This window comes from Pezoporus flaviventris, unplaced genomic scaffold (assembly GCF_033815535.1).
Source record: "Pezoporus flaviventris isolate CSIRO_AGI_PZ_B2104156 unplaced genomic scaffold, CSIRO_AGI_Pfla_v1 ptg000047l, whole genome shotgun sequence".
Lineage (NCBI taxonomy): Eukaryota > Metazoa > Chordata > Aves > Psittaciformes > Psittacidae > Pezoporus > Pezoporus flaviventris.
In genome coordinates, this window is record NW_026892595.1 from 12,438,310 (window position 1) to 12,460,961 (window position 22,652).

A 22,652-nucleotide genomic window follows, 5' to 3' on the forward strand; every position below is an offset into this window, starting at 1 on the left:
GAAATGAAATACTAATAAGCAGCTATCTAGTAGAAGTAAAACCTGTCTAGATTTTTGTCTATGATATAAATGATGTTATTCAGCTTAACTACCTTTGAACATTTGAATACAAATAAGGCAAAATAAAATCATTCACACAATCACTTACCTCGTATCCTTTCAGAGAAGGTCCCACTAAAACTACTGGTCTCATAGAAGGCACTACATCATAGGGAGGGATGTGCTCTGTCTGCAAAACAGAAAAAGCTTTCAGCATCACAGCACCTAAAGAAAGTGTTACACATTACTCACAATATTAGGAGCTCTGAATTTCCAGTGATGTCACCAATACAGGAATCACGGATTCGTTAACTTTTCCCTAAAATTGGTAGTACAAGATAAGAACTTAATAGGTTCAGGGATTTCTTTTGAGAAAGCTTTTCTTTGATGTTTAGTTCTCCTACTATCTTCATATTTACTCTGGATAGCTACAAAGACTTATTCTGGAGATATTCACATGTCCCACGCCATAGCTCCTAACTGTTAAATTGAAAAGGTTATTCCAACAGTTAATGATTTGAAATGATTGACTCTAGAGCTGTGACACCTGTTTCCCAGCAGAATATTAATGTAGGCAAATTGTGCAAGAGAAAAATAAAACAAAAAGGGGTGGGAAAAGCATAACACATCTCTTTTTATGTTCAGATCTGCCCACTGCTTGACAAAGCATTGTGACACCACTGCAAATTCCCATAGGAGCACTCATCGTCTGTCTTCAAGATTTGCATCTGCAATTTACTTGCAAATGAAATCACAATAATGACTGACCAAGTTAGTATTTCTGGAAAACTTTCATAAAGAGAGCTTGGATTAACAATCCTTCCACTTGGGAAGTTGCTGTTACGATCCAAGAATGAATTCTGTTAGTATGATACTAACTGCTTACTGATGTATTGTGCACAATTTATAAGAAAGTATTTTAAAATACAAAGATAAAAAGATTGCCTGCTTCTAAAGATTGTAAAATATATTGCTATCAAAATTAAATATAAACAAACTGTTTTTTTTTCTTTAATAAATGTCTATTCAATATATGTCACCAAAAATTAGTCTTCTCAGAACTCATTTTTTTGTTTGTAAGGGAGGGTTTGGTTTATCTTTATCTTGGTGAAAAAAACAATTGAAATCCAAACCCAGGAACATGTGGATGATATGGAAAAATCTACGCCAGATCCGTTTTTCATATGCCTACATCACACAAGTACATCAGTCAAGATGACAGAATACAGCCATTTTTCATTGTTTCAGTACTCAACGTATCCCAAGGTGTTTCACAATAACATTAAAATAAGTACATACAATCCAAAACACAAAAACACACAGACGGACATTAATACAGTGACAGCACTTAATGCTACACAAGCAGCAGTCTAAAGCAGTCTAACAAACACACGGAAAACATTTTTGTGAATGTTTTTCAACAATATTTATCTTATTTTCAGTTACCTGTAGCTTAACCAGATAATTAGTAACATAAGAATGAATACCAGTGCCCAAGGCATCATAAGCATGTGAATTTATTACACACACTGCAGAATCTGACTTGACACATTTCAAAGCAAAACCCTGCAATTATGCTGTGACACTATCAAAATATAGCCCTCCACTGTTCTTGCTAACATTACTAATAACCTGACAAGCAAATCAGAGACAGATCCTAAGAAAAATTCATTGCAGATATGTAAGTGCTTATAGCATGACTGTCTTGATGTAACAGATCTTTGTCTTAAGGTGGCTGACTCAACTGAAGGTATTCAAGCTAAGAGTTAATCAGCTATATAAAAATGAGGGAGAGCACAGAAATTACCTTATTTGATGGAATATGGGCTATTTTTAAAATCTGTTCTGTTGAAAGAGGCATTTTTTTTCTCTAATCTGTACAGTTTGAAATAATGAAGCTGTCAGCAGAAAACTGCAAAAGTTATTTAATGGAAGCATTAAAGTTCTTTAGTGTTACAGAATCTAACATTTTCTAAGGGACTGCCACTGAGCTATACCGCTTTCACTTGCAGATTTAAATTCAAATATGAACTTGGAATAAAAACTAGCACAGTGAGCATTTGACTTTTACTTAGTGATTTGACTACGCAGGTTAGTTTGGGATGCTCACCCAGTATTTACTGTAAATCTATTACCAAATCTACTATAACCAGTATTGATTCCGGTACAGGAGGAAAGAATGCAGAGAGAGATAGGAATAGCCACCATCCACATCCAAGGGGGTATTATTCTTCCTTATGATTTATAGTTGGTTATTAATATGATTAAGTAAGAAATTACTCAGAAGCAAGAAACTGCTGTTCATTTCCATAGTGGGCTGGGAATTACATGGTACTTAACAACCCCTACTGAAGCAAACACTGGTGACTTTGGAAATGACAAGGATCCAATATTATTTGAAAGAGTTCAAAAAGGAAAGAGAGAGAGAGAGAAGTTCTATTTACTAAACATGAGAGCATCCACAGCACAGGCAATAGAGTCACTGGGAACTGTGTATAATCACTATAATAGTCTGTTGTTATCTGTAGATTTAAGTGGTTAAAACAAATTAATAAGAGCTATGAAGACTAAAGAATTAAAATTAAAAGAGTAAAAATGTGGTATTTTGCTGCATAGTTTGGCTCCTACCTAACGTCTTTATAACTTATTCCAGCCAAGATCCTAGAAACGTATTACACTTTGCTGTAACAGGATGCCAATTGCATAATTCTGTAGTTATCTGGGTTATCTATGGAGAGACATTGGCTCTCCTGGGAACTACCAGTACCATTTCCAATAGCTGAGCTACTAAAAAAGTCTCAGTGATGGATGGCGAGAACATTTGGCTGGTAATTTATACATGACAACAGGAAAAGCTCAAAGCAAACCGTTAAAACAAGTCTGTGGTTTTCCACTGGTCTTGTTCACCTGCAGATTTTGCACCCAGCAAATCACAAGTTTAAATACTGACTAAATTAATAATATAACAGTTTTGACTATTTGTTTTCTAAGTATAATCTGAGTATCTGATTAGATTCCAGTAATGACTTTAACAGACTGATTTATAGGGGAAAAAAGCTTGAAAAAGATAGATGGAAAGAATAAGTATGCCCTAGAGAGAAGCATTATATGGATTTCTTAGAAATACATTTCTCACTTCTCTCTACTTTTAGGTGGCCTTCCAAGTGTGTTCTATTATTCCATCAAAAAGGATAACTACTGTAACAGAGTTTCATGGATGCGCTGAACTTGGCACTGCTTGTTTTCTTGTACTGAATCCACTAACAGCTAGATACATTTCTACCTTAATTCTAGAACAGCTGCATCATTAATCTGGGGTAATAATGCTAATGATGCCAGTGGCAGGATAAACACAGGTAATGTTGATATAAACTTACCGATTTCTGCTTCTGCTTAGCTACAGCAGCATGGAAAAGAAACAAAGAACAACAAAGCATGCATGTTATTGGCTTGTCAAAGACGCAGACAGTTAACAGGACTAAGAAATGTGACGCAGTGCAGGTGAGCAGGTGGACAGATGGGAGCTTGGAAGTCCGTGTTACCTTCTTAAAGAAGGGCATTCTTTTCTCTTTGGAGTGGGGTGATGTTACACTGTTTGCACTGGGTTTGGGGGAGCGATGGTTTGCTGGAATATCATTTTCTTCTGCATCTAAGCCAGTGGCATCTATGTCTATAGCTATATACAGACAAACAATTCAGAATTATCAGATGACAGGGAAAGTAAAGGTAGGTTAAAAAGGAAATAACAGGTAAAGAGAAACAAAACTGTCCAGAGTAATAAATAAATAAATAAAGAGATGAAAATCAAAAAATCAACCATGAGTGCACAACACAATAAAACAAAGGGAAAAATTCAAAGGTGCAGTACATTAGGATTAGAAGACAGAAGGCAATCTGACAGCTACTGTAACATTTTCCTCTGATCGCCTTTTACATAGCTACATCAGATATACCCAGAATTACACAAAACTGAGCAATGGCCAAGTCTGTTCCTGTTACATCAGAGTAAATCCAAACTAGTTCACTGGAACAGATAAGATTTTCTCCAGTGTAAACAAGAGAACTTGGTCAACAACATTTAAATTACTTTAAAGCAATGAACACTAATTCAAAATGGGTATCATCATCTGAAATTTGAAATGTCACTTGTATGTCCATAGGAGATTGAGAAACAGAAGAAAAATCACTTTTGAAAACAAAATCAGTCTGGATACAGTATCATCTACATATCAAGGTGGACCACAATTGGCATTTTTAGCAATTTTAACTAAAAAAGCACAGTACTCATAAGATACATTTATTAGAAATAACAAAACCAGACCTACTAATAGTGAAAGCTAAGAAGAATGGGTAGCAGAAAAGAGGAAATAGATCCCAGCTTGCCTCAGAGACCTGGATCTTGTTTTAAAGAGTGAGGATGTAGGCAGGGCAAAATGGAAGTGAATGCAATAAACCACTGTTGTTCAACCTCTACCCCAAAATAATATAGAGCACACAATACTTAAATCATGAATAGAAAATATTTACCCTCTTTAGCAAGTAAGAACAGTTTAAGTAAACAGCATCATGGACTCAGAAATAAATGCATTTCAAAATGCAAAGCCATGTTATCCTGACTGTTGAGTTCAAAAGATACCTGCTAACTACTTGCGAAACAAAACAAACAGGTTTTCCTGTTTACAATGCTCAATCCTGATCTTATGTATTAAATTTGTCTTTAGAAACCAATAATGAACAAAAGTGATCCACAAACAGGCTGTACAACATCACTCTGTTGTGTGAAGATCTTACCCACCTCGTGATACGCTCTCATAACACATTCTTATTTTGCTGTGCCATTATGTCAAACTGAATCTAACTCTAAATAGATCTGTAAGCACTATCATTTGCATTGACTTTATCCAAACCCATAATTAATCATTGCAAACTATTATGAAACCACCTCAGCGACCTGCTTTCAGATGCTTGATGAGTGGGACATCAACCAATCCAGCGGCATGTGCTATTAAATTATGCAACAAATAAATATTTCTGTCAAGCTTACATGCAGCTGCTGATTTAAGGGGCACTTGGGACAGTGATCTCTTCTGTTTGAGTAAAGTATATTTTCCCCCTGAAATTATCAACAGATCTAATGCCACGAAGCCCGACAATCCTTGAGTTTCAGAACTGTGCCTTTCAGCCTGCCTTTGCCAGGAAAGCCTGTGAGTAGATCCGCAACCTGTTTCTATATTGCTGCTCCTAAAAACAGCCACAGAAATCACATAACATTCTCTTCTAGCAGCACTGTTCCTTCATCCTCTTCATAAGTATAAAAAGAACATATTATCTTTTCTTGACTACAGGCCAGCACAGATGCTATAAATCACTCATAATAAGGCATAATAATGTTCAACTAAAATCGTCAGAAAAGAAAAATGAGGGTTGTTAAGCTTTTCCTGTAAAAAAGAAATGCAGTATTAGATCAGCTAGATATCAATATATTCTTTTTTCAATCTCAGTCTTCACGCTATGTAACATCCCCTCTGTGACAGTTCTTTTACTGTTAATTATCTTTAGTTCATTGGGTTTTCTTTAAAGTAATTTTCACTATTATCCTCACCCTGTTTGGAGGCCCATAAGGACCATATGGATTGATTATTATATCAATATAATATTATTTAAATGGCTATGTGCCTCCTTTTAATTTGGGGTATTTTTTTTTCAGTTTCTTCATCTTGTTTGTATTTTGTTTGGTTGATTTTTTTCATTTGGGAAAAAACAAAATAAAATCCCTGACTCAAAGTCAAAAAATGAGGTTAACTTATTCAGCTAAAATCTCTTTGACTCATTAAATAATTTATGTATCAGTCATTTATTATACTTTCAAAATGAGGAGGCCTGGGAATAATTGAACTGTACTTCAGAGTCAACTGAGTCCTTGTGTTAGTCACAAACTAGGCTTCTTTCACCCTTCTTGGGATGCCTTAAACAAAAATATAAATACTGCAGACCCGAAATCTTAAGATCACAGGATAAGCTAAGTGCACAGAATGTACACTATTCATAGATATTCTCAAATCTGCCATGTAGCAGAACAAACTTTACCAGATTTCCTTCTTTCTCCAGAAAAACGTATTTCTGAAAACAACTGTTTGAAGAAGGAATTCAGTGCAATGAAACGATAGCCAGGATGGCTAGCCAAGATGGCTAGCAAATCAAGTCAATTGGTAGCCTAAGTATGCTATCTGTTCTCTTGCCCCTAAATTCTCTGCAACAATCTCGAAATATACCCATGTCCAGGTGTTTTTTAGGATACAAAAGAATATTATAGCATTTCAGATGCTCTAACTTGCAACACAGGCCCAGGGACACGTAAATGAGGTTCTTGAAAACTGGGCCTTAACGGTAAATATGACAATTTGAAGCCATGGTAAAATAAAAGATTAAGGTGTGTTCTACAGACTTGTGATGGACACTTACTAGTAAACTAAAATGATATTTTCCAAGGAAAAAAAAAAAAAGACAGGTAGGGAACTTAAATGGAATTTTGATAAACTGCAATTGTAATAAACTTCGTTGTTATAAACAAATTCACTGCAAAAGACAGATATCTATTTCAATTAATTTAATTAAATGAAGCTACTAGCACAACTTAATTGAATTCCTGTCTCTTTCTTAATGTCCATGTACATACTTTAACATCTTCAGGATCATTTTAAGATGCCTGCTCTTTAGACCAGACTCCATATAAATTAGTATGACTGGAAAATAGATATCTTTGCCTCATTAGATAAGGCACTAGCAACATTCATTAATAATTACATATTTCAGGTATTCAAAATACAGATTTTCTCTCTCAGGAGAAGACAAAACATCCAGCAATGCAGCAGCTGAATGTAGTAGAATTTCCTTTTGGGGGAGTAATCTGCTACAGTTTTTTTGAGGAGCTGATGCTAGCTTTTCTTCCATCAGCTCACTATGTATTTGCTTCAAACCTAACTAATGTTAAATCTGTCTGTTGATGCTCTAAAACCAAAACTTATTTGTGAAAAATTTGTCACAGAAGACAAAAAATGTCCAGTATGCTAGAACTGCATTAGACACATCCTCATTATCAGAACTGTGAAACTAACAGTTCCCATTATTATAAAACAATGCCATTCCGGATGCTACTGCAGAAACCTCTTGCGAATTCTTGCTGCTGCTTTTTCTCCTGTATCAGAAGGTATTTCTTGTTGAGCAGGAGTGCTCACACTGGACCAAACCTCTAACTATCCTGCTGCAATGCAGTCTCATCATTTTATTATGCCTTTGTTATAAAATACCATGGCAAAAGCAAGTAGGGAATTTTGTGCATTGTTAACAGCCCCATCATTGGCTGAACTTGAGGGCACTGACTCTGTTACTTCAAACCTACCCAAACCAGCCTTACAGGACAATGCAACCATCGAAACTGATAGAATCATAGAATACTTAGGGTTGGAAAAGACTTTAATATCATCTTGTTCCAATCCCCCTGCCATGGGCAGGGACACCTCACACCAAAACATGTCACCCAAGGCTCTGTAAAACTGGCCTTGAACACTGCCAGGGATGGAGCTTTCACAACCTCCCTGGGCAACCCATTCCAGTGCTTCACCACACTTACAGTAAAGAACTTCCTCCTTATATCCAATCTAAACTTCCCCTGTTTAAGTTTTAACCCGTTACCCCTTGTCCTATCACTACAGTCCCTAATGAAGAGTCCTTCCCCAGCATCCTTGTAGGCCCCCTTCAGATACTGGAAGGCTGCTATGAGGTCTCCATGCAGCCTTCTCTTCTCCAGGCTGAACAGCCCCAACTTTCTCAGCCTGTCTTCATATGGGAGGTTCCCCAGTCCCCTGATCATCCTCATGGCCCTCCTCTGGAATTGTTCCAACAGTTCCATGTCCTTCTTATGCGGAGGACACCAGAACTGTACACAATACTTCAAGTGAGGTCATGAAGTCATGGAGTAAGAAAAATAGGACTAAATTTATATAAATTCTAAAAGATTATGTGCATGAGTCCATAAAGCAAAGGGTTCGTGACCTACTCACCAGATGATGGAGGCGTTGATTTTCTGGAACTAGGAACGATGTCACCCAAACTGGATGAAGAATTTCCTCCTGATTTGCTGGAGTAAAGCAACAAATTAGTTGGATGTTTTATATCTTTCTCAGTAGTTACTCATTTTTTCACCTGCCTTCTAAATGAGTTGCTAGCCGAGAGACAAACAGTATTTCTGGCAGCAGTATAAAATATACATCTTACACAAAATGTATATATATTTCAAGGACTGAGTAACTGCAAACATCAGTCATGTTCCTTGTTCTGCTGTGAAACTTCATTCGGCTGCATATGCTCTCACTACCTCACGTGGCTACTGATATATAATTATTAATACTAACACTCATTACTAAGTCTAATTCTTAAGCCAATGAGCATATCTGTTTCATTTAATGGCAGAATTACTGGTAGCTCCCTAATGAAAATATGTTTGCCTAACATCTTTTCAATTTAATTAAAGTACAAATTCTTTTGCTGTCACAATACAAGGTAGCACTTTGGGAAAAAAAGTCTCTCAAAGGAAGACAAAGCAGTCTAGGGTTTAACCAAGTTCTGCCTATCCAAGTTGTGATAATGAAACAGTATTTTTAGTCATTTTACTTGTTACCATAAAGATAAAAGCACTGAAAAGAATGTAAGAAAGGCTATTTCACTTTTCTAATAATTCTTGTGATAGTACTAGTTTCTACTTCATCTAAAAATACTAGTAAGATGTGTAGGACAGTGTCATCTCCCTTGAGAAGTTCCGGTGAATGGAAGCCTTTACAATTTGGAAAGTGTCTGAATCACTGGGTCAAATTTGGCTGTATCAGAAGCATAAGGAACTTCATGTCCCCCTGCTGAGGACAACACACATAGGAAAGGCATTTCACAGTTAGCAAATGCAACTGAGCACTGTAGCATCCTGGTCTCGTCCTAGCATAGACTTGTTCTTCAAACACTGCTGCCCTTCCTATTGAAGTAGGAAATCCTCTCTGGCTTCCCAAATGTTCCCCAGCTGTTTTCTCAATTCTAGATCCATATGCTCAGACATCCTGGAAATATTTGTTTCCTATATACTCAAAGGGAACCAAGTAACATTTACATTCACATGTGTTAATGTTTACTGGAAAATTACTTTATTAAGAATTCCACAGTAAAGATAATATTATTACCATCTTGCAGTGTTGTTCAAATACATTTAGAGACTGAATGGCTATTTTTATTTAATGACAGCAACAGTCAGAGACAGCAAACTATTTGACGTGAAACTTCTATCATAAAATGCAGTATTCTTAAAAGCTGTATTTGTAGGCATTGAATCTGACAAGACCAAAAAATGTTTTCCCTAAGATGTATCTAACAGGCATTGGCTTCAGCTTACAAATAAATTGATCTAAACATTTTCTGTAATTTCTAAAATTAGCTTTAAAGATGACTTTAGAAGGTTTAAAAATTGCAGGATCATGAAAGCAAGTAACAAATGCTAAAAAATTAAGGAAGCTCAAAAATTGTGCTTGCACATAGTAAATGTACTAACTGCAGTGTATATTTGCAAATATTTTATGAAAATAAAATTGAATAGTAGCACTGCAGACCACCACAGACTACCAATCTAAATACCTTCTTTCTCAAATGGTAATTACATTAATTATATAAATAAATATTACTTCCTTCACTGGTTCAATTACAATAATTTAATAGAAGTATAGCATACACAACATTAACTTCCAAGTTGTAACACAGGTAATGCTATTATTTTTAATGATTTGTCATTACCTGGAGTAGAATTTTCCTTGTTTTGCCTTTTGTTCATGCTGCAGCCTCATGTTTTCTAGTTTGACTGGGCTTGGTATGAATCCGATTTCACAGCCTTCTTTTACCAACCTTCCTATCCACCAGTCATTATTAAATTTCTACGGATAAAAAAAAAACAAACAATATATTAAGAAAATATGGTATTTCTCATGATTTTGTTATTATTTTTAGTTTGCAGTTTATCTATTTTACGTAATTCTTCCCTGCATGTAATCACTGTACTATGTTAGTATGGCAATGAAGAATCACGGTAATATCCAGAAATACGTTAAAACAATGATACCTTGCAAATTATTAAATAGCCATAGTACTTAGCATAAACCTTCCTTCACAGACTTCATGATTCTCCCTGGCTGTTATTTCCATCCATTTCCCCATCCTTATTTTTTCCTGCTTCACAGTTTTTTCTCCTCACACATGAAAGCTGCTTTTGCTCTCCCTTGATGTTTCTCCTTGGTGGACACCAGAGATTTCTTCTGATCTGCTTCTACCCACTGCAACAATTTTTACAGCTCTGTAATAATTTATTTTTCTTATTCTATTATATTCAATTCTCTATTTGAAGTAAAAAGTACTACTTCTCAAACTCCCCCGCTTCTCTGAACTCACTAAAATCCTCTGAAATATGACTACATCCTGCTGCTTATATATACTTACTGCATACAGCTCATGTGATCTGCATCTTAAACGTACTATCGTAGATCCACAAAGAATGGGTATATTTGTATAACTGATAAACCCTTATGATTATACAAATGCACTGAATTTCAACTATATGAAATATGAGATGACTACTCTAATCACTATATTTTCATACACAGGGTTTTTTGTTTTGCAGAGATCTCCAGAGCAGAACTATTTCCTTTTTCCTTTATTATTTATTCATTTTTGGGTGAGAATAGGCCACTTATGTATGGCCCATATCAAAATTCTAGGAGTTCCATGGGAACAGCCCTAAAATATGAATTTTGGATACTTTGGATTATTTATGAAACTGTAAGAGAACATCTGAATGAGAAGAAAAGTTGCCTTCTTGAATCTGAAGCTATGAACGTATACATTATAGTGCATGTTTAATTATTGAATAAGTAGTTTTAACAGCTGTACAGTTAGGATTAAAACAGGTAAAATGTGTGGGCTCCCATTAAAAAGAATTATTTCACTAAGAATATGTTGGTGGATCAGTCATACACAACCTAAATGGCAGTATTATCTTTCATTTTGGCGACTATAGGAATGTGATGCTCGAAATGAACTTCAAGATATTTAGCTAACAAAAAATACAGATTAAAATAAAGACACTTTAAAGCTCCTAAAATATAAGGGTATCTATAACATTCATCCTGTGGGATACCTTTATGAGTAAGAATAACAATATTTAAAAGGGAGCTAACCTGGAACAGCAGTTTCTCAAAGCTGTATTAGAAACATATTATGAAAACCATAACCTTTCATAACAAAATGCTAACCAAAGATATGCATGTGTATTTAAAATATACTGCAGGATAATATAGGTGGAGGAAGACTAGAGCAATTGAGCCAGTGGAGGTTGCCATTATATGGAACTGCTCTAGGGTATACATGAAGTCTGCAGAAGTAGTATCATTAACTTTGTAAAAGGAAGAGATAGATAACTAAAAACCACCACTAAATCAAAACATGAACAGCCACTACTTCCTTATGCTGCCCTACAGTACAGCAGGCTACTTTGCAATCACATTAATCTTCTGCAGTAGCAGATATCTTGGTAGCAAGGTGTCCAGCTCTCAAGGTGCAGGCTGGGGTGAGCAATTCTCTGTAATCCACCTGTGCTTGGAGTGCCATGGCTAAAGATGAATTAAAAGCAAAGCTGAATTATGGCCATGCACCAAAGCCTCAAAAGATTCAGGACCAACTATGGTGCAGTGCTTGTTTCTTCAAGCAGGAAGGAATCCTTCATCTTTGTATGTACTGAGCTTTAATGAATGCAACCTGATAGTGAAAATAATCACTGCAGTACTTTTCACCACTGCCTGTGTACATTCTGAACTGAGTTTTTTTTTTTTTGTTTGAGCCCTCTCAGCAGCACACATCTCGTAGTCAAGAACAGAACAGCACTGATCCAGTGTGGCATTACTATGCAAGCAAAGTTACTGGAGATTTCATTATTTCTAGCAACCAGTTAGGTATAAACGCTACATTTTATAGTCAAGTATGTTTTTTTGCTTTTCATCTGAAGAAATAAACTTTGGACATTTCAGTTCTCCCAGCATTAACTATAGGGAGCACCAAAAATACTGAAGGAGCAGTATCTGGTGGGATATAGCCCTGGAAAGTGAACAGAGCATGGCCACAGAAGATGGAGAGGGAGGATGCGGCTGTTCAGGGAAGAGCTGCTGCTTGGGGCACCCTCCTGAAGAGGTTCAACCTGCCCAGATGCAACAGCTGCTGCCAAACACAGGACCAGAGAATCCAGGTCCAAGTGTAAATCCTTGTGGATCCCTTCCTACCTCTCCATCTGGCCTGGGTGCAGGATCCCTTCTGCAAACCCAGTTCTGACCTAGTACTGCCAGACGGTCAACTTTCCTTACCCACTTAGAGAGAAAACCAGGTATTTTTAAAGGCAATTATCACAGAGTGCCTGTTCTGTTACACCTGAAGCTGCAAGAATATTTGAATCTATTTTTCCATTCCTCGATGCTAGATGCAGTCACACACAATATAACAACTCAGCTGAGCTAAGCTTCCTTTCAAAGCATTTTTGAAGATCCAGAAAAGTTCAGGAAACTTTTTCTTCCTCATTTTATCCCATTCATATTTACATGTGAGTTTAAGGTTTGCTGGGAGGAAAAAGCATAAATTATAACAGAAGATCTGCTAACACTATATTTCTGGTTCATATGGAAACAGGGAAAACACTTGATGTGAAGTCTGAGATTATGACCTCATTTGAAATGCAGACAGAATAGACAACTATGCAAAATCATTTATCTAACCAAACTGTGATATATTTTCCAGTGCTCCCAGTCTCACCAAAGAATGCTGATGGTTTTCTTTTGATAGGACTCTGTATCTGCTCACCTCTACTTCTGCCACAACAGAAATAAATTTTTTTGCACTATCTGAAAACACATTTCCTTTACTATATACAATCTGAATCCAAATTAAGCTTTCTTTTTTTTTTGGTGCATTTAACATATATGGAAAAAGATTATCATTAGTCATCAGTATGAAGGCACTAAAGTCTATTTCTTGTGTTTCCTTAGCCTCTGTACACCTGTATTTCTACCTGTGTATTAGGAATGTTCATTGCTTTCGCAAAGCACCTGCACTAGCAGATTCATTATGCATTATCATAACTACTGAGGGATTTTTCGATAATCTAAAATGGGGCAAAGATATAACTTCAAATGCATGGCTAGGCTGTTCTCATCCCTAAGTTCTTAGTTCTTCTGCTATAAATTTCTATTTCCGGATGGACTATTTTGTGACAAAACACAATGGAATATGACCAGAACCTGGGAAAACTTGTAAAATGAGGGAATCATTCAGAAGGGACCAGGGGGCTGCTATGGAGGGCCTTTATGGGAGAGTTACTAATTTATTTGCTTTGTATTGTTTTCTCAGAAGGAGAGAATGCAAATGATTTCAGGTGTTTGTAAAAATTGGAATTTTTCAAAGCCAAACTACAGAAGAAATCCAACACAGCTTACAAAAAGTGCCTTTTTTGACGGCTGTTCTCATCACGAAACACCACATCAGTTCTTCAGTATGTAACCATTAAAAAAATACTGCCTGTGTCAGGGAAGTAACAACAGTGAAAAAGAGACCTGAGGATTTTGGTGTTAACTGAGATTCAGTCATACAAATAAAAGAGAAGCAACCCTTAGCTGCTGAATCACAATGAGCTCTCATAGTACTAGAATGGTAAAATCCTGAAAAATTATATCACTGAATATGCAGATGTAGATTTCTAAAGCTCAAAATAAACTATTTTTACTAAAGAAGAAAACCATTTGCTTTCCAAACCTCATTAATTTGATTGTAAGGATATTGTGCCATAGCTCTTATAAAAATGGTATTTCAAAGAATATTCAGTTCCTTATTTTATAGCATTTGTATAGTGCAATGTGAAGTGTTATCTTAATGTTAAGAAATAGTAGCACTATTACTCAGATAGACCCTTAAAGGGGTATTCACCTACTCGTCTAGTTTTACTTACTTCTTTAACATGAAGAAAATCTTTAGCCTCAAATGAGATGGCCATGCCTGGGACTGGAACATCATCATCGTGAGCTGCACTGTACCCAACATTTGTTCGAACTGCAAATGCAACTGGTTTTGTCTGCAAAACAAAAGATAAACAGCATGAAGATTTCCCTCACAAACACATACATATATGCAGATGTACACACAGACTTTATGTAAGTTATCTTTTAAAAATCATAAAAATTACAGAGAATGCTCAAAGCATCCATGTAGAACATCATGTTTACTTACCTCAGTTGTTTAATATCAACATGTTTGGTAGAATATGAGATCTTTTTCTAGCTACTAGCACTCTAGAGTAAGTTTGGAGTAAGTCAAACCAGTAATTAGAAATCATAAAGCAGCTGGCAATTCATATATTATGTGCAGCTTGCAGTTCTGCTGCCACACTTGCCTAGAGCTATGAAGGGGCACATCCCAGCCCCCAGACAGTCTTAGGGAAATCATAAATTAGGAGAAGCAGTGCCAGCAGCTTCCAGTGACCCTTAAAGCAAGACATCTCACTGCAGAGCCATTCTGAGAGCAAAGTAATGTGCCCTCGGATTGTCAGCTCGTTACCAAATACCAATGACACGGAAATTTACTAGCTCCCATAATTCATCCTATGACCTGTAGTGGTAGTTGATAGCAATGAGTTACAAGATTTTCACAAGCTTTATTTTCAAGCAGCAAGTGCAGGAAGAATCAGCAGCCCCCTGGTCCCACAACTGCTCTCCACCCTCCTACACAACTTCTCCTTCCAGGTTCCACTGATGCTGAAACACCTTTCAACAGTTAAGTGGTTAGTAAAAGTTGCTCAGCCCGGCCTACAGCTACAGAGGGCTTCCTCTTCTCAGAATGCAGAACAACCTTTATTCTGGTTTATTCTACGCTAAACAACACCTTGAGCTTGCTTTCCTGAGAGAGGATCCCTGGGACTCACTACCCCAGGCTAAACTTTTATCCCACCCCCAAATCCTCCACACTGCTGTTATAATTTAATCTGAAGTCCCTGTACATTATGGCTTGTAAAATATTTTTAAAGATGCTAACTGAGTCTCAGGGGTGCTCACGAGGGACTGTGGAAGGCGTGACATAACTTAGCATCTTAAAATATACTAAAACTTCTACCAGACAACAATTTTAGCTTTATTAGTTGGTATCCATCATCACTTCAGCTTGGCTAAAAATACGGCATTTTGCTCAGATGACAAGCAAAAAAATTGTCTCATTTCCTATGTAAAGAACTGCTTCCATTTATTCTCAAAAAAGAGACTATGAAAAGCATCCCTTACTTCATGACAGCAAACCTGAACACCTGAAACCAAAATTTTTCTGATTACTAAAAATCCCTGCCTGCTCCACCCAGACTTACTCTGACAGCCTGCATAGTGCTAGGGGACAAAAATCTGCCACTTTAAAATACATGATAAAATAATGAGGGAGATGAATAAATAATTCTAAAGACAGTATCATGCTACCTGGCCTGGAAAGGACAGTTGGAAATAAAGGGAGAGTAAGTTCCCTGTTGCTTAATTTAGGTCTAATGTGCTGTAAAAGCCACGGGGTTTCAATAAAGCAGATTTTAAAACTCCTTAAATAGGCCTATATTTGAATGAATTACCAAAATCAAACAATTTACATCTCAGTGCACATTCTAGGAAGGCTTTTTAATTTAGGATGAGAAACAATGAGCTCTTTCATAACAGTGGGGTTGAGAGACTATCTGTAGCCAGAAGTGAAACAGGCAGTTTCAACAGAAATAAATTTTGGGAGGGGACTGCAGAACGGGCTTCATGTTCACGTGGTATTCTGTATACAGTACGTATTTGTATGAAGAGACGATCAGGAAATCATTGGAAAAGGACATTACCACATCTGTTCTTTCTTCCAGAATTAGCGGAAAAATCTTGGGTAGAAGAAAGGGTGGGTAGAAGGACTCTAAAGACTGAAACTAGTTCCATTTTAACAGACACTTATTTAAACTGGAAAGCCTATGGCACACTAAAATATTAAATGCAACTGAATACAGTTACGGGTTGAAATCACACATCCTAAAAGTTCAATGTCTTTCTTGGTGTTTAGCCAGAATAAGGATATTGCAAATAGTTGACTGCTTTTCTTTTCAGGTCACCTGAACAGAAAAAATATGTTAACAAAGAGGAGCGCTATGTGAAATGCAGTAATAAAATAAATACACAAATTTTTTAAAGTGTCTTTACTTTCAACAAGGAAAATCGTATTGGTATTGGAACATGCTGGAGCCGTTACTCAATAGATATAGGTGGTATAAACAACATGATTGTATTTGCACTGTGCAACAGAAAAAAAGCTCAAATCAGGAATGGTATTTAAAAAAACCCACAGATATACCTGGTAAGTGGATCAAATTCATCCATTAACAGGGAAAATATGTAGAAATATATGTATAGCAAGGGAACTGGTTTAGATGAGTTTAGTAGACATTCTTATTCACTACCATCCTATGTTAGAAAATTGACAAAATTTTATTTTTTTTAGAAATATGAAAAGCACAATAAAAAACCCCAATAGCTAGCTGAACTCATTGTGTTGTTGGGTGTGTTTCTCATACCGAGAACTTCTCCAGTGTGCTGCAAAAGGAGTTGAGGCACCTAAGAGAAATTGCTAGGCTCCAGTATGAAAGAAAGGTATGTCCCTCACTAAGCACGTGGTAAGTTAAGCTTGTCATTACACAGATGAACTGTTAGAAGGGCATCAAGATATGCTTATGCATTCATGATTACATATCTAAAACTGAGCATTTATGAAAATGTCCATCCAAAAAATCTAGTGATTCCTCCACAACAATTTAAAAACCTTGCGGTCTGAGTATGTCCACTTCGTAGCAGCTCAAATTTGTATCTTACTGAACTCCTCTACTACGCTCTCAGTTGTTACCAGCACCCAGCTACCCAATGCAGAAGTCAGCAAAGTATTACAGAATGCCACAAAGAAAAAACATAGTCACACAGGCACTGAGTTCAGTGATATAATGTATCTTCCTTAAAAATAAAAGATAACAAATTACTGAGTTTTACTGTTCATAAAAAGACCCAGTTTTCCTGAATTTTAATTTCAGACTATCCTGAAATTTTCCTGAATTTTAATTACAGACTATCAGAGTTGATGCTTGCTCTGCTATTACTCATTTCAATACTGAAAAATACAGATATGAATAAGCATTAAATTGTCAAATCTAAACAATACTTCATCATTAAGTAGTACAGCATGGAATAAATCATTCATTGTTATTAAGAATGATGTTTTTGTAAAGCATAGTAAACTGTCATTGTAGAAATGAATCTCAGAACAAGACTGGAAGTATTAAGGAGCAACCTTTGCCAAACACTGATAAGGGGGATAATATGCTTTCTTATCCATTCTCACATTTGCTATATCCTCTAGTGAATATAGAAAACGCTCAACAGAGTATTGTGACTTACTCCTAATAATATCAGTGGATGAAAGAATTTAGGCTGACTAAAGACTCTAAAATCTCTTCTGCACTGCAACAAACAGACATCTTCAGCAAGTAAATGTCCTTGACATACTTCTAAGAAATGATGTAGAATTTCCTATTAGAGGACACAAATTGACTACCCAGGAAAAAGAGAATAATGGAAACTACTCCAGAACTATCTTAACAGGAAAGATAAGTAGTAGGTAAAAAAACCTCTGTCATTTTCTGCAGTTGAAAAAATTACTATAAAACTCTGAGTGGAAAAAACAAAGCAGAACATTGATCTACAGATATTCACAGAAATGATGTGTCCCATTTTAGATACTTGTCATACTGATAGAAAGGGAGACTGAAGTACCATGGGATTAGACTACAATAATTCATCTAATTGAATATTTAAAACTAATTAATTTATAAAAGTTAAATGCTAAGCCTTTTTACATAAATAAATAATTCTGACAGTGTCATAGAACTGTCAAATTAACTACTTTTTCTTTTCTTGAACTACACTGCCTTGAACTAAAAAAAAATAAAATAATCCAGCTGTTATGTAATTAGGGCCTTACGTAAATTTTTTTTCTTTACATATGCATATGTATATTTTAAAATACATCTAGCATCTGCTTACATATCCTCCAGTTCTAAAATTAGACTAGGTCAAAACAGTTAAGCACTTTCTGTTCACTCTCTAAATCTTGTGAAAATGTGATGTCAGTTTAGCATTCAGTTAATCCACAGCCTGGACTATAGGGACAGATGTTCCCAGTTGTTAAACAGTTTAACATTTCATCTCTCTCAAGAGAAACAATGTGGCCTGAAAAAGTTCAGTTATCTTCAGAATGAACATTTCCACTTTGTTTTCCCTTTTTCCTCTGTAAAAAATACAATATTCAACAGACCAAGTATCTCCATAAGGAGAACATTAACCAGACCATGGACACCACCATCATCTGTACCAGTAGGGCAGCAGGGAGCACACGCTGGAGTGGGGTTCCTCATGAAACCATTTCAGCTTCTGGTTTAAATTCAGATTATGAATCAATAAAACCTTATTCACCAATTGCTAAACCAACTCTGGCTGTACAGTTTTGGTAGCAGACACAAATTCAAACAGGAATAGGAAGACCTTACTTAATTTTCACTTTTTCCATCTGTTTGTCACTTCTTCCTTTTGGTTCACGAGCTACATTCCCTTTATACATCTTCATGCCAACCTTTCTTAGTAAACTAATAGAATTTACAGTATTGTCCTCTGCTACTTATGTTCCTTCACCCTTATCACTAACTTGTACTGAATGCATTACACCAACATTTGCACATTGTATCTGCCTCAGTCAATTTGTCAGTTGAAATGAGTTTGCACCTACTTGGTTGAATTTGTATCCAAGAAATATTTCACCCAATAACAGAACAAAATCGTACAATCTGTTTTCTAGTAATGTACTTATAACATGACAAAGCCCTTTTTTTCTTGTAACTTGTTTCAGATTTTTTATGCTGTGCCATAAACCCAGTGGATGCAGTCCCTGGGGATCCCAGACAAGGAGGCAAATTTTCTGACACAGAATTTGCTCTCAGAACAGGTCATATCCCTTACGGCCACTAATTTTGGGAATGTTGCTTGATAACTGAGGTATTTCTATTCCCTATCCACTACCAGAACGTAGACAAACAGATCAGAGCATTCTCCAAAGCCTTTCCATTTACCCCTGAAGTTGTCCTATCTGAAGCAATAACTCTAGGGCTAGAGAAACACAAGCAAGGCTCAAGGCTGCCTTTACTTTCTTCAGCAGTAGCTGATGAGGATCTAGTCTCTGATCCATCTCATTTCTCACTCTGTTACATCATTCCCACACTAGAAGTACACTGTATTTACACCAGTTCAAACAAAACTGAATGCTAATCTGAATGCATCTTTCATGAGGGCAATGCCAGCAAAGTCAAGAACTGACTCAGAGAATTACTTCAGTTACCATTTTGGTAAGTTGCATGTCAAAGTCAGCATCTGTGGTGAAGTTTGGAAAATTTGTGTCGAAGCACATCTCCTTCCTCACCACTTCTACATAAATGCTACTCATCCTTCATCACAGCCACTTTTTACAGATGCCTGTAACCTTGTCCTGAAAGCAAGGAATTATTTTTCTCCACAGTAATGAATATAATAGGACTCTCTTGAAACACTACCAGGTTCACACTCCTGAAAATTTAAAACACCATACAGGCCTTTTTTTTCAGCTTAAGAAAGATGATACTACTGCTGAACTTTTCATTAGTGGTCTTGGTAGGGAGTAAATATGTTAGACAACGACCTACATTTGGCACTATTTCCACAGAGTAGCCTTGTACGTAATGAAACGGTGCTATAAGCAATATTAATACCTCACATAGGACAAAGATCAATAGCAATGTGATGGCCTGATAACTGCTGTCTTAAAACACGTCACTGTATTTTCCTCTGCTGTTGAGACTGGGAGACAAATATATAAGGCAAAAGCAGTTTAAAACCTAGATGTTCTACCGAAACAAGTGATTTTCGTTATTATTTTACAGAACTTTAAAATGATATGAAACATATACTGTCACAAAAACAGGTCAAGAATGCAAAAATAAAAATACTAAAAGAACTTTGTTATTTTTTATTCTGTACACTAATCTATACATCTGTTACACAAGAAACAAAAATTAAACCCACATGAGTACACAAGCAATTCACATCCTAAATGCTGATTATTGCTGGAGCCTCATTAGAGATAAGCAATTGACGAATCTCTAGCAATAGCATCTGCCCAGCAATCTCACTGCTGAGGAAGCAATGACAATTCGTGGATGTCCAACAGAAAACTAGAGTATACCTGCTGTCGCTAAAAGTAGAAATCAATACTATGACTTTCCAGCAAAGATTAGGCCTTCTTTTATTGGTGTGGGCATACGTATCAAACAAATCTGGTAGCAAGACAGAAGCACAGAAGAATTGAGGTTGAAAAGGGCCTTTGGTGTCACATAGTCCAATCCCTGCCCAAAGCAGGTCTGGTTACATCAGGCTGCTCAAGGCTGTGTCCAGGCATGTCTTGAGCACCTCCAAGGACAGACACCGCAACCTCTCTGTGCATCCTGCTCCAGTATTTGACCCCTCACATGGTAAAAAACCATAAAGGAACTATAGTTCACTCATACATCTACGAGTGAAGGGCCTTATCTAGAACAGACAAGAAATACTCGATATTATACTGCAATATAGGAAAATCAAGTATTATTACAAGTAGAAATTGCCAATTTCCAGTTTTAACTGTAAGTGGTCTAAAAAGAGGGTTATTTTTAACCACTAGGTCAAGGGCTTTGTCTGTGTATGTGTGTGTGTGTGAAATGGTTAAGACTGCAGTTGTATTACTTTCCTACAGCAGACAGCACTGTCCTCGTAACCATGTAATGACTGAGGCTCGTCTCGATTAGTACCTCCCTGTGCAAGGTGCTATACTCAGCACTTCCAACAACTGAAGGAGCTGAAATAAAAAAGTATAGTGGGAGAACAAAACACAATAAACTTGTAGTTACTAATTAGCAGCCTGAGTACAACAGTGGTATAATGAAATTTAAACTCTTCTGAATTATTTAAGGCTATCAAAAGAAAGCATGGATCTCTCCTGAGGAATTTGGGAGAGAAGTGGTCAGCCAGAACAAGTAGTCCTGGAGCCAACTGTCATTACAGACTCAGGCACTGAGAAATTATTTGATCTGAGTACATTTTTACACCTATTTCCAAAACTGAGGCAATGTGAACTATGCCCAGCCATCCCCACCGCCTGCACGCTACCTTACCAAAGGCTGGCTCACCAAATTCCTGCCAAGGAAACATTGCAACCACTGCTCTGCAGGGCCTGACACTAAAATGCACCCTCCTGCAAGAGTTGCCAGCAAGGAGACATACCCATCAGAAAAGCCACCACTGTGATAAGCCTTCCTTTTGGACTCTCTAAGCAAGTTGCAAGTGTTGCTGCCTGGACACTCAGCTATTAAAGCTTAAGCGTGATTTTCCTTGAGACTGAGACCCATTTGAGGTGAAATATGCTGAGGAAATCTGAAGCGTTTCAGTTCCTTGGTATACCTGATAGAACAATGTCTGCTCTCAATGGTAAGGAAGGAAATTTAACACATCCAGCTGGTACAAAAGAGAGTCTGCCAGATCTATTTTTCTTACACAACAGGTAGGTTTAAGCGATTTTTTTTTTTTATCCTCTTGAGATACTTTTGTTACTATTTTAGCTCATCTTCACACACAGCTTGAAAGTTATTTTTCCTACTTCCTTTTACGAAATTGTATCTGAATAGAGTCACCAATGTCGGTTTACATTCAGCTCAGGAGGCAGCAAAGACCGAAATAGCTTTAGTGACGCACAACTGAGTTTTCTCATATGAGTGGGGTCTTTTCTTATTAGAGCATAATGCCAAAACTCATCGGTGGCTGTGTGTTGTTTGCATGCAAGTGTGCTAGGAAGGTGGCTCTTCAGTACCACCCACTTGGGGAGTTAATGGGAACAACTGGAAACAGGCACAGCTGAAGAAGTCTGTTTGTGCTTATGGAAAACAGGCTTATTCTGCCAGCAAAAGCCAGTAGATGAAAACTGTCATTTGCAACAAAAATACTGTGTTGGGATTTCAAATTCTTTATTTCAATGTCAGAGTGAGGACATTTTATGCTTATGAGACATTTTAAGCATATGAGACAGCATTTTAGTAGATCTTAGCTTTTTGGCTAAATTGAGGTTCACATAGATAAAAGATCTGCAGTAACATTTTCAGGCTGTTCACAAACAAATATTATCCAGGAAAAGCATAAAAACATGTTGTGACACAGTCAGCTAAAGTAAACACTAAATGAATCAACAATGCAATGATTGGCTAAAAATGTAAATACTATTAACAACAGCTCCTGAAAAAAGTAATATAATTGAAAATGTTTCTTAACTCACTATTATGCATGCAAGCTTTATTGCTAGTTCCAACATTTAAATGATTTTGCATTTCATTCTTTTCAACTGGA

The 22,652-nt window shown here is 36.6% G+C and overlaps 1 protein-coding gene across 10 annotated transcripts in view; it reads right to left on the reverse strand.

Annotated features, from left to right (window-relative positions):
- CACNB2 (calcium voltage-gated channel auxiliary subunit beta 2) overlaps nt 1-22,652 on the reverse strand; it is a 259,801-nt gene that overhangs the window by 26,344 nt on the left and 210,805 nt on the right. For 7 of the 10 annotated variants that reach the window (XM_061468319.1, XM_061468318.1, XM_061468324.1 and 4 more), the window contains 5 exons: nt 14,108-14,230; nt 9,868-10,004; nt 8,100-8,176; nt 3,582-3,715; nt 149-229 (listed from right to left, as the gene is read on the reverse strand). In XM_061468319.1, the coding sequence (XP_061324303.1) occupies nt 149-229; nt 3,582-3,715; nt 8,100-8,176; nt 9,868-10,004; nt 14,108-14,230 (552 nt within the window). Of the gene's footprint in view, nt 1-148; nt 230-3,416; nt 3,437-3,581; nt 3,716-8,099; nt 8,177-9,867; nt 10,005-14,107; nt 14,231-22,652 lie in introns of all 10 variants that reach the window. The other 3 variants (XM_061468321.1, XM_061468320.1, XM_061468325.1) reach the window with 1 other exon arrangement.